General features: G+C 37.8%; 1 protein-coding gene across 4 annotated transcripts in view; it reads right to left on the bottom strand.

The window, feature by feature from the left end:
• RNF111 (ring finger protein 111) overlaps positions 1 to 13,406 on the bottom strand; it is an 84,826-nt gene that overhangs the window by 15,536 nt on the left and 55,884 nt on the right. For all 4 annotated transcript variants that reach the window (XM_081147625.1, XM_081147622.1, XM_081147623.1 and 1 more), the window contains exons 5-7: positions 10,945 to 11,142; positions 5,431 to 5,747; positions 1,617 to 1,878 (exon numbers count right to left, since the gene is read on the bottom strand). In XM_081147625.1, the coding sequence (XP_081003751.1) occupies positions 1,617 to 1,878; positions 5,431 to 5,747; positions 10,945 to 11,142 (777 nt within the window). The remainder of the gene's footprint in view (positions 1 to 1,616; positions 1,879 to 5,430; positions 5,748 to 10,944; positions 11,143 to 13,406) is intronic.

Here is a 13,406-nt window from a genome sequence, read left to right as displayed (position 1 = left end):
TATAAAGAGTTGCTACCTCTGGGGTATTAAGATTAGTAAGGCCCGGCTGGGCGTGGCTCAGCGGCTGAGCATTGAACTAGGATCCAGGCGACTGGGGTTCGATTCCCAGTCAGGGCACGTGCCCAGGTTGCGGGCTCCATCCCCAGTTGGGGGTGTGCAGGAGGCAGCCAATCAATGACTCTCTCATCATTGATGTTTCTATCTCTCTCTCCCCCTCTCCCTTTCCTCTCTCTGAAATCAATAAAGATATATATTTTTTAAAATAAATAAAAAAGATGAGTGGGATGTGGGGAGAAGGGCTTTTAACTTCTCATTTTGTATCATTCTATAGTTTAAACGCCTTAGGATGTACACAAGTTACTTTTATGATAAAACAAGTTTGTTTGGAGCCCGGCCGGGCGTGGATCATTGAGCACTGACCTAGGATTCAGGAGATCGCAGTTCGATTCCCAGTCAGGGCACATGCCCAGGTTGCATGCTCGATCCCCAGCCGAGCAATGATGACTCTCTCATCACTGATGTTTCAACCCTCTCCCCTCCCTCCCTTCCTCTCTCTGAAATCAATAAAGATATATTAAAAAAAAGAAAAAGGGAATGGATTCACTATAAATTGTCTCAGCATATTAAAGGGGAGGGGCAGAAAAACCACACATTTTGAGTACCTAATAAAAGACGATCAATTATGAATATCAACAAGTATTATAAACCAGCCTGTATAATATCTATCATACCAGTGTTCATACACAGAATCTGCCCATTTGTAAATGCTTTGCAAAAACTGTTTCAAAACCTGTTTTCTAGTTTACACTTTAAATTTTAAGTTGCATTGTAAAGGTAAATGATATGTCACCAGGTTTCATTGTTATACCTATAGAATACAGACTTAAAAAATTAGAGGAATGAAAGAAGAAATGTAAGGAAATATATAACCGAAAATTATCCCTTGCATATAATCAGAACAAAAGCCTGGTTTATTCCTGGCATGAATTCTCAGTTTTTAAACCAAAGTATTTATTAAGTTTCCATTTGATTATTAGCCTTTGATTTAACAAAGTAGTAAATATATGTTACATAGCCTAAGGTTATTTCTCATATCTCATAGATTTCAATTTCTTTTGACTCTGTTTTCATTGCCTGCATCAAATGAGTATGGAAACTTTTTTGCAATTGGTAAAGCTTTTGTCAGGGAATTCTAATGCTTCAGAATTCTTATTCAAGATTTACTTTCCTGTGTCTAGAAACAACTACTAAACTTCCAAACTTCCCATTACTCCTAAAGGGTAAATCTAAATTCCCTAAAATGTCCCTGTATAGGAATCTAATATGCCATTGAATGTATTTCATAGATATTAAAATATAAATGTTAAAATGTTAAATAAAATATGATACTCTTTATTTCCTTGACCCTTTTAAACAACATCTGACCTTTTTGCTTAAGAACTTTTTTGAGGATATGGGATGAAGGGAAGATGAAATGGGAAAAATACACCCCAGTCTTAGGTTAAGGAAATACTAAAAACCTATACATAAACACTACTGAAAGGTAATTTCATAGAGGAATGTAAATACTTCATTTATACACCCCTAAGGTTTTTGGCTGTTAAATTTATACTTACAAGGAGGTGGCATAAAATGTCGACATGACGAGAGTGAGGCTTGTGCAGGGGGCTGGGGCTGGGGCTGCGCAACCAGACTTGATCCATAGCCATCTAGTGATAACGGCTGGCTCGGGGCCGCAGCAGCAGCCTGATGCCCAAAGATTGCAGCTCGGGAAGAAGAAACGGGGCAGCAGGGGTCAAATGCAGATGCTCCGTGGAAACCAGCACTTCCATGACTTCTGATACCACTGCTGCTACTCAGGTCTACTGGCAAAGCCTGCTGTATAAAGAGGAACTGTATTTTACCTTTCTAAAGTTTTGTCAAAACATTGTTTCATGTTATGTTATAAAAGTACTCCTAATGTAATCTAGAAAATAGAATCGTTGAATTAAAAATTTGAAAAATGACAAAACTTTTAGTGTAAAGACCTACTGAACACCAAGAAAATACTATGTGTATCTTAGATTGTAAAAACTGTAGTGATTATATACTGTAATCAATTTTTAAAAAAATCAAGCATAAGATCATGCTTCAAGATGAACAAAAGTTTATTATTATCTTAAGGTCTATTTCTCTTCCATTATCTAGATCTTAGGAAGAAAAAAAACTTTTCGATCATACTTCCATATTCTCCTTTATCCCCAAATTCGGATTAATAATTTAGGACTCCTTTGAAAAACATAGAATCACATTACTGAAAACATTAAGGTTCTTGGTAAAAACCTAACTGTCCTATTTCTAAACTGTATATAGCAAGCATTCGACTGACTCTCTAATAGTGCAAACATGATTCAAGATAACAAAGGGCATCAGATTCCTTATTAGAAACATGACTTCAGGGAAGGTCATTTACTAAGCTGGAAAATAAGCCAAAGGTTCTACTCATCAGTAATTGTTTCCCCCAAGCACTGAAAAGCCCCAGGTAAAACACTGTATCTTCTACTCTCGAGGAGACTGCAGAAGCAGACTTGCTTCTTTGGATTCTTAATTTAAACACAAAAGCATTTGCTTAGTGTTCACCATAGCTGTACTGTAAAAATGTGATTGAAGAACATAAAGATTTGGTGTGATATATGGAATTATATACAGGAACTGTCCAATACTGGAAGCTGAGGGGCTGGAGATAAGGAAAGCTAGGGTAACATTACAGGCCTGGGTCACAGAGGGTCCAGTGGTCTTTGTGCTTTCAGTGGGCTCCAGGCTCAGGGGACAATAGAAACAAAAGAAACTATGGATGCTAAATGGCAAGGAGGATGGTACAGGAGAAGCTATGGGAAGGTGAAAAGAAGAGGTCCTTCCTTCTTTTTTGTGTCTAAAACTAATTCAGTTAACGTCTGGCCTCTCTCTTTTGAGTTGGGAAATACAATGTATGTACTCAATTTGGGTAAATAAGGTTTAAGAATAATACTGTGAGGTCGTGAGTTTTTATTTATAGTTCAAATCCCTTCCCTATTTTCCTTTTTAAGCTAAAATTTGGCAAATGCACTGGAGTATCAACATACTATGAAGGTGAGCAAATTTCCTATCTTCTTCTCCAGTCATTGATTAAGAACACTCCCAGAGAGTGAGTAAAGTAGGGTGAAGGTCCTCCTGGAAGGAACCGAAGGGAAAGTTAAAAGTAAAGAATCAAAAGAAAAGGGGAAAAACCAACAAAGAGAACACTCTTTTTCATAATTCCAACAGTTCATTCAATTCTATTCTAGAGGGAAAGGAAGGGTAAGCAAGATGGGTAAAAAATGGCAAATATTACTTTACATGGATTATAAGTAACCCATAACACTAAACTATTCTCTCAAAAGAGAAAAAAGCTTCACACAAAGTAGTAAGGGCTACAGAGAGTCAAGTGACTGCTGGAACTTCTTTGTTGTCAGGCCTAATATTCCCCAATCTTTCTCTGCCCATCCACCATCTGGCACTCAATCATAAGACATTACACAATCTCAAATCCTCAGATTAGTTTACGTCTCTCACTCCTCACTTCCTGCTGTGCCCACACAGGTCTCAACAGGTTATAATGAGTATGTGCCTAATTTCAGAGTAACTCGAAATGTCTTACGAGTTTCAACTGCTCACATCCTCAAATCCTCACTCTCTGTTCTCCTTCCTAGCCACTGTCACCACTGAAGGCTTGATCCTGACGATTTTCCTCAAGTTTTGTATGCAGTCCAAACATCTCCACTTAAAGATAGGTTACAATTATTTTACACTGAACAGAAATGCAAAAGAGACTCTACATATCATTGTCAGTCAGTCTGAAAGAAAATGTGCCATACACAACTGATCTCTCAACCCAGCTGTATTATTTCATTACTTCAACAATATTCTATGAACAGAAGGCCCACCTTTTGGCAGCTCTTCAATCAATGTGGAAGAAGTTGGTAGAGTCACTTCTTCACCATTTTCCTGCTATAATTATAAACCCCTCTTCAGCCCAAATTTCTAGTAAAAGGAAATTTTGCTTTAAAGCAGGGCATTTCATTCAGTCTACTGAAAACTTTTCCTTTTGCTTCCTCACTCCCAAGAAGTAAACAGATCTATACAATTAGTAGATATTAATACTTAGAACTGGTAACAAAACATCAACCAAAATCTCTTTAATCATATTTCCCATTAAACCTTTAACATTTCCTTGATAACAGCAGCTAGTTTTTTTTTTAAAGGAAACAACCCTCTTTCTTAATTATATTTTAATTTGTCAGATCCAGAAGATATAATCATCAAAATTTAAAGGTGAAACAAGTACTTACGGAAAGGTCAAGGGATACCAAAAAGCAGTTGCTCTAAATTTCCTTTATTTTTTTAAAATTGAATTTATTAGGGTGACAGTGGTTGATAAAATTATATTGGTTTCAGGTGTACAATTCTGTAACACATCATCTGTATACTGTATTGTGTGTTCACCACCCCAAGTCAAGTCTCCTTCCATCACCATTTATCTTTCCTTTACTCTCTACCTCCCCTACCCCCGCTTTTCCCTCTGATAATCACCATACTGTTGTGTTCGACTATGAGGGCTTTTTTTTCTTTCTTTCTTAATCCCATTATCTTTTTCTTTTTTTGACTTTTTTCTAGCCTTTTTTTCTAGCACATAGGTCAGCTGCAGTTTTACTTTGAAATTACATGTTTTGTTTTTTAAAGTATGCCCCGCCCACGTTTATATCATAATTATACAGAGACGACACAGTAAAAGTTAAAATAGCATATAAAACTTGACTTCATTAACTCCATGTGACCACCAATACTAATTTAGTATTATTTAACATTTCGAGCATTCACTATTATCAATTTACTGAATTATAATTTTTGTTAACATTTCAATTCCCCATAAACTAAAAATCTCATCTGCTCCTAAGAAACGTCACAGGTTTGCATCTGAGAAGGCTGTTTATTTCTAGAGACACATGGAGATTATAGAGAGCTCCAGAATAGGAGGTAGAGGGGTAAAAACTGGGAGACTTTCCCAATTTCTCATGAAGTAGATTGACAGTGCAGTTTCAACACTTTGTTTGAAATACAGTCCCAAAGATCAGATTCACTTGTATTTAACTGAAAACACCAAAACCATTTCAGAATAAAAAATAGTATTGTTTCTGATTTTCTACATCCCTGGCGCCGTCAATTAACTGCAGTAATTTAGACCATCAAAAAATCTTAGAGACTTAATTAAAAAAAAAAATCACAGACCACTAAATCAGGCCACTTTTGCATAGGCAACAGAATGACTTCTTTAGTATACAGAATTTATCATTAGGGTTTTTTTCTCTCCTGAAAAAACCCCAGGCTATTTTAAAAATTTAAGAAAGAAAGAAAAATTCATCAAATTCCACATACCTGGTCATGGTAGCTGGTACCAGAACTATTTGCTCCACAAGGTGCTTGCACTTGTGGAGGTCTTTCCACAGGGCACGTAGGATCACTATAGGAGGGAGAAACTGGGACAGCTGGGTGGGGGGTATGATGGTGGTGGTGGTGATGCTGAAAGTGGTGGCCATGCTGCTGAAAGCAACTTGTGTGTGGATGTCCTAACGCATGGTGATTCTGTGACGACCCTCCACACGGCGAGTGCTGGGGACAGCAGGAAGGTAGCCTTGGCATTGCAGGAGGGCCGTTTTCCGTTACAACACTAGATGCAGTTCTCCTCAAGTCATCTTGTAACAGGAAAAAAACGCATAGAACAATCAAATGACCAAATATTACTGTGTAAAAAATAGATACTATGTATAAATAAGTCAATAAAGAATTAAGAAATGTTTAGTAAGCTCAAATCTCTATAAATAAGGACATGATAGTGCCACAGTCTTTACATATCACATAATTTCGGGCAGTATCTTCACTGGGATTTTCCTGAAAGCCTACATTCCTCAGGAGGCTCATATTTACCATGATGTTTAAATATGGCAACAGACCATCTTTTCCTAGGTCATAGCAGTTAGTTTTAAATTGCATTTTAAAAATTCTAAAATATCATGTGAGTCTTTCTGTTTTAAGCAACAAAGATTCTACTCCTGAGCTCCATGAACCCCTAATACCACTACATAACACAGGCTAATACGTACTACTTCAAATCTTAAGATATAATCACCCAACTCAGAGCATGCCTGGCTAAGTCTCACTAACCTCCGACATCTTTTCCCTTCCTCTGGCCTCTAAACTCAGACCTAATAGAATATAAGAAATTATAAGACTTTAATATGAGGAAACTTACAGGTGTCTTATAATAATCTTGTGATTTAGTGTTGAATTGCTGGGGCGCGGGGTGGGGGAGGGGCGCATGGCGTCAGATGGGCCTGAGTTCTAATCCCGAGATTGTCTAATTCTGAACAATTCAACTTTAGTGGGCAATTCAACTTTAGGAAAGTTAATTAACCCTTCTCACCTATTAAATGGAGCAATAACTACCTTGTAGGGTTGTTAGAAACGGTGATAATCTTTTAGGTATAAAACATCTGAGTACTGAATTATGCTCTCTGCCACATGCCCAGAGTTATTTTGAAGGTATATTCTTCCATGCCAGAAGAACTACAAAAGTGCCCCCAGGCCCTGACTGGTTTGGCTCAGTGTTACAGCATCAACCCAGGGACCGAAGAGTCCCAGGTTCGATTCCAGCCAAAGCCAAGTACCTCGGTTGCAAGCTCGACTCCTGGCCCTGGTTGGAGCATGTGCAGGAGGCAACCAAATGATGTGTGTGTGTGTGTCTCTCTCTCTCTATCCTCCCCCGTTTCCGCCCCCCCCCCCCATTTCCACTCTCTCTGAAAATCAATGGAAAAAGTATCCTTGGGTGAGTATTAAAAAAAATAAAGAAAAAAAAGTGTCCCCAGAAGGTCTATCCCAGTGTTTCAAAGTCATCTAAAAAACAGCCTCTCCTCAAACTACATTATGTAGAAACCATATAAAACAGATAAATATGAAGATAAAATTTTCTACTTAAAAAATATAAATTAAAAGAGTAGAGAAGCCAGAGTCCTGTCTTTTCCTTCCACATCACCCAGGTGATCCCTGAGGCAGCTCCTCAGAATCCTTAGGATTCTGGAGTAACACTGTTCTAGCCTTATTTCTTGAGTAATTGACAGCAGGAATATTCTCCTGCTATTTGGCCCACAGTACCTAGCTAATCTCCTCTGGGCCAAGGTACAAATTAGGAATCTTCTGGCTACTAACAAATAGTACAGAAATTCAACCAAAACTGGCTAAAACAATAAAGGAGATTTAAGGGCTTACATAAGTGAATCTGGGTGATGTTGCTTCAGGCTCTGGGTGATAGCTTTGACTGCAGCAAATCCCCCTGTAATTCTCTTGGGTCTGCCCTTCCATACATGTCCTACCCCAGCTTTAAAAAAATTTTTTTTAAATGTTTTTATTGACTTCTTTTTTAGAGAGAGAGAGGAAGGGGGAGAGAAAAATCAATTATCGATTTGCTGCCTCCTGCACACTCCCTGCCAGGGATCAAGCCCACAACCCCAGCATGTGCCCTGACTGGGGATCAAATCAGTGACTTGGTGCATGGGTTGATGCTCAATAACAGAACCACACCAGCCAGGCTTTTAAAAATTATTTTAATTTCCATTTTCATGAAATATCTTTATCCATCCCTTTACTTTCAGTCTGTATGTACCTTTTGATCTGAAGTGAGTCTCTTATAGACAGTATATGTAAGGGTCTTGTTTTGTTATCCATTTAGGGACCTTATGTCTTTTGATTGGAGCATTTAATCTATTTGCATTTAAAGTAACTGTTGATGGATATGTATTTGTCACCATTTTATTATATCGATTGTTTTCTTCTTCTTAAAGTCCCTTTAACATTTCATATGTTAAACACTGGTTTAATAGAGATGAACTCCTTTAGCCTTTTCTTGTCTAGGAACCTCTTTATGTGTCCTTCAATTCTGATAGCTTTGTTGGATAATCTTGGTTGTAGGTCCTTGCTTTTCATCACTGAGTACTTCTTGCCAATCCCTTCTGGCCTGCAAAGCTTCTGTTGAGAAATCAGCTGACAGTCATGGGAGCTCCTTATAGGTAACTGCTTTTCTCTTGCTGCTTTTAAGATTCTCTCTTTGTATTTAATCTTTGCCATTTTAATTATACGTCTTGGTGTAGCCTCTTTGGGTTTATCTTGTTTGGAATTCATTGTGCTTCCTGTACTTGTATGTCTATTTCCTTCACAAGGTTAGGTAAGTTTTCTATTTCTATATTTTCAAATAGGTTTTCAATTCTTAGCTCTCTCTCTTCTCCTTCCAGCATCCCCATGATGCGAACATTGGTATGCTTGAAGTTGTCCCAGTGGCTCCTTAAACTATCTTCTTTTTTTGGGATCCTTTTTTCTTTTTGCTGTTCTAATTGGGTGTTTTCTGCTTCCTCATCTTCCAAATCGCTGATTTGATCCTCTGCTTCATCTACTCTACTGTTGATTACCTGTAAGGTATTCTTCATTTTAGTTAATGTATTCCTCATTTCTGCCTGGTTCTTTTCTATCTCCATTTTTATTTTCCCTATCTCTTTGTTGAAGTTCTCACTAAGTTCATCTACTCGTCCCCTAAGTTGACTGAGCATCCTTAAAACCAGTACATTAAACTCTGCATCTGATATATGGCCTGTCTCCATTTTGTTTAGTTCCTTTTCTGGAGTTTTGTTCTCTTCTTTCATTTTGGGACATTTTTCTTTGTCTCTTCATTTTGAAAGTCTCCCTGTGTTTGTTTCTATGTATTACATAGAGCTGCTACATCTCCCAGGCTTGGTAGAGTGGCCTTACATAACAGATGACCTATAGGGCCCAGTGATGCAGCCTCCTTGGTCAACGAAGCTGGGTGCTCATGGTGCACTCCCAGTGTGAGCTGTGTGCACCCTCCTGTTGTAGTTAAGCCTTGACTGCTGTGGGCATGTCAGTGGGATTTACCCCCAAGCTGACTGGCTGCAAGAAATGGCTGCAACCACCATGAAGGATCTGCTGTGTAGGGGCCAAACCCATAGAGCAGAACTTGCTTCAGCAGAGTTCTGGTTGCTCATTGAGCTCGTCCTTTAAGTGTGTCACTTGGTGCTTCAGTGCTGTTTGAAACTGTCCACCAGGTGCACTGGCGCTGGGGCCTCCTGGAAGGTGTAGGCCAAGGTCAGCCACCACCTGTGCCTTGCCTGGGGCCATCCAGCATGAGCTACAAAGTGATCTTCAGATGGCTGCTACTTGTGCTGGGCTGGGAGGTGCTCTTGAGAGGCCAAACTGTGAACCAAGGCTGGCTGCTGCTGTTGGGGCCATTTAGCAAGAGGTATGGGATACAAAGAGACCAGATGCTGCTTGTTTGAGAGATTTTAGGAAAGTTGTAGCATAATCCAAGACTGGCCATTTTTATGGAAAAGTCGCTGGAAAGGGCTTGGGTGGACCCAAAATTTGGGTAGGGTGTTTCTTGGATGAGAGGGTATCTCAGGGAATCACCAGTTCAGGCTGAATAGTGTAAGTCAGGTTGATAGAGACTCAGATATAGCACCCACATGTTGGCTCTACGGAAGAGGACTCAGCAAAGGAACATGGCATCTGCCAGGACTTCCGTCTGGGAAAAAGCAGCCCTCCCAACCCTTGCCCCAAAGCCAGACAATTCCGTTCCTCCCCATGTCCCTGGTACCCTCTGAGCTGCTGCCCTGGTGCTGGAGCTTAGAACAAGTGAGTCCAAGTAAGTCCATGTGCATGCCCTTTAAGAAGAAAGCCTCAGTCTCCAGCAGCTTTCCATCTCACTCAGCCACTATCCCTGCCGGTTTTCACAGTCAGAAGTTTGGGGACTTCTGTTCCTAGGACTGGAATCTTGGGCTGAGAGGCCTGGTGTGCGCTGGGACCCTTCACTCCTAAGAGGGGACCTCTGCAGCTGAGATACCCCTCCTGATTTTTAACCATCACATGTAGTTGTGGGACCAGCTCGTTCCATGTCTGTCCCTCCTACTTCCTACCAGTCTCGATGTGGCTTGTTCTTTATGTCCTCAGTTAAAGGACTTCTGTTCAGCCAGATTTCAGGCAGTTCTGAATGGTGGGTATTCTGTTATTTAGTTTCAATTTTAATGTGGCTATGTAAGGATGTAAGTACCACATTTACCTACTCTGCCATCTTGACTGGAAGCTATGTTTAACTTTTTGAGGAACTACCAAAATGTTTCCACAATGGCTGTACCATTTTATATGCCCAGAAGATAATTCATAAGGGTTCCAATTTCTTTACACTCTAATCAACACTGATTTATTTTAGTTATTTTCTGGTTTATTGTTTGATGTTGTTTTTTAATTATAGACATCCTATTGAGTATAAAATGGTATTTCATTGTGGTTTTGATTTGGATTTCCCTACTAATGATGTTGTTTTCATGTCTTCTTGGTCATTTGTATATCTTCTTTGGAAAAATATCTATGCAAATCCTTCACCCATTTTTTAAAGAGTTGTTTTTCTTTTTATTGGTGAGTTGTGTGAGTTCTTTATATATACTGGATATTAGACCTCATCAAATGTATGATTTTCAATTTTTTTCTCCCATTTGTAAGTTGTCTTTTCACTTTCTTGAAGTCCTTTGGTGTACAAAAATTTTCAAGTTTGATGAAGTTCAATTTACCTATTTTTTCTTTTGTTGCTCACATTTTTGGTGTCAGGCATTTAATTCTCCCCAATTTCTTTCAGTTGAGCTATGATACTTTGGTAACATACAGCACCCAAACTCAAATATCAAATCATAGTCTAATTCTAATTGAGGCTACTTAGCTCACATATGATGTTTATTCTAAGACTATGCTCTTGCTAATGTAGCTAAAATCTGAAAAACATTCCTTTTTCTAACAAATGTAATAAGAGTCCCTTTTCCCCCCTAATTTTTTACATACCTCCTATAGAAGTACCAGCAGTCATACTATTGCTTGTAAGAGTAGTTGAAGTCTCTGACACTGTGGAGGATTGGCTACTAGTGACAGCTGAAGCAGTATCAGAGGCCTGCTCAGAGGTAGATGGATTGGAATTGTTAGTGGAAGCGCTTGTGGTTTGTGATTCCATTCTCGCAGAAGTGGTTGGTACTACAGTAGGTTCTACAAAATACAAAATATTTATTCAGCATTTCAAAACAAATTAGGTAATGGGTATATTTTAATCCAAGCTAACATTTTTATGATAATTATTAAAGCAAACTTTAAAAATATGAACTCTCTAGTAAGTACAATATATAGTTAAAAAAAGCTTTCATGAAGCTAAACTGTAACATTAAAATGACATTACTAACATGATTACTGCATTAAAAAATCTAACACATAATATGCATATTCCAATTAAATTCAGGAGTAACAGTTTTTGAATAATGACTATGTAAGTTTTCTGATCTATCATAAAGAAGAAAAGAGGATAAGGAAAGTGAAAGTCTCTCTACTATGTTCATACATATTGTTACAAGCTGTCAGAACAGTGTTACAAATAGCATTTTCCCCTGTATAGTATGGATTCTGGAGTCAGATGCTTGGAAAGCAACTCTGATTTCATCACTGACAGTATGATCCTGGATAAGTGACTTAACCACTTTTCACTTCCTCACCTATAAAACTAGGAAAGTACATAATTTTCTTCATAGAATTGTTGTTAGGATGAACTGAGATCACACATATAAAGCACTCTGTATGATGCTTGACATACAGTAATCACATAATAAACATTATCTATGGTATTTAATATATTTCAATCTCTTTTTTACATGCATTTTTGTATGTTCTCCAAAACCTTTTTTTTTTTTTGGCAAATATTAATATTCAGCAGTACTTCCTAATAAAAATTAAAATTTTCTGTAGTGGAATGTAAAAGAAATTTCAGGCAGACTTTAACTTATGAATGAGTTATATTTAAAACTGATTATAAAATGGTTTTTTAAAAATAGAGAATGGGAATAAACCTGCCCAAAGCATATTTATAACAATTAGATCTGAAAAAGAGGGACTTTCTTAATATGATATAGAACAAGAGGACAACTATTTTATACAATGCAGTGTGGAAGGCTGACTCCTGAAACACAAATAGTACCTGTTTGGTCTATATGGAACATTGTACTTTGGATACTTAAACAAATGTATTTGCTTATAACTAAAATGGGAAGAGAGGAAGTTCTATTTATTTGCAAATGGTTTATCTCAGTTTCTCAACCTTGGCAATACTGACATATTTTGGCTGGATAATTCCTTGTTGGGGCTAGGAGTGGGGATAGAGGGTGGGCTGCCCTGTGCATTGTAGTATGTTTAGCAGCATCCCTAGCCTCTACCCATTATATGTTAGTAGCACTCTCCCCTCAACTGTGAGAACCAAAAATGTCTGTAGATACTGACAAATGTCTACCAGTGGCACAAAATGACAGCCAGTTAAGAACCACTGGTCTAACTGATATACTTAAATTTTGGGCTTATTTTTAATAAGAGAAAAGGTTTCCAATGAAAGAAACTAATTGGGAGAAAAGGGCATCTACTGATCACTAAAATACTATTAACCTAGTTGAAACATTCTTGTTAAACTAATTCTAAAACTAATTCTAAAGGGTTAAAGGGCTACTCAGTCACCTTTTCTTACTTACTAGATAACAGGTGTCACATGGAAAACACACAAGAAGTTTCCAAACTAGTCATCCTATATTTAACTCCAAGTAATCTTTAATTAATCCCTATTATATTAACCACTGACTTAGAGGTAATTTATAATGATTCAAAATAAAAACCAAGATATTGTTGAATGAAATGAAGGCCATGGAAATAAATTACTTCTTCATAAACATCTTAATTACAAAGTACTAGTACTCTGAAAGTTATGATCACCTAAACTGCAAACAGCCTATATAAGAGTTGATTGCCCAAGGCCTTTATTTCTACCTACCTAATCTATCTTTTCTCCAATTTTATAGCTAACTCCCAAAGTTAGATTCATACATGGTTGATGACCTTCCTTTAAGGAAATTATGACTGACCATTTCCTTGTAAGATGAAATTAGTAATACCTGAAGATGTCAATATGTAGAAAAACTCACATATGTATTCATATATTCAAACATGCTACCACTTTCCCTAACTCCTGTTTTCCAACTCAAGCTTTGTTTCCTCAGTTACCTGGAACAGTTGTAAGCCAAAACAAAACACTAAGCAGCACAAAAGATACATACAGGGGTGGGCAAAAGCAGCTCCACAGTTGTAATCAAATAAATAATACAATATTAATAATAATGCAAGAATAAACTGTTTCCTATATCCACAACTGTAAACCTACTTTTGCCCACCCATGTATATTACATTAAAGAATAACACACTTTAAAAAAAAATGTTTTTATTGA

The sequence above is a fragment of the Miniopterus schreibersii genome, assembly GCF_964146895.1.
Source record: "Miniopterus schreibersii genome assembly, chromosome: 1".
NCBI lineage: Eukaryota > Metazoa > Chordata > Mammalia > Chiroptera > Miniopteridae > Miniopterus > Miniopterus schreibersii.
This window is presented reverse-complemented; position numbering and strand designations above follow the sequence as displayed.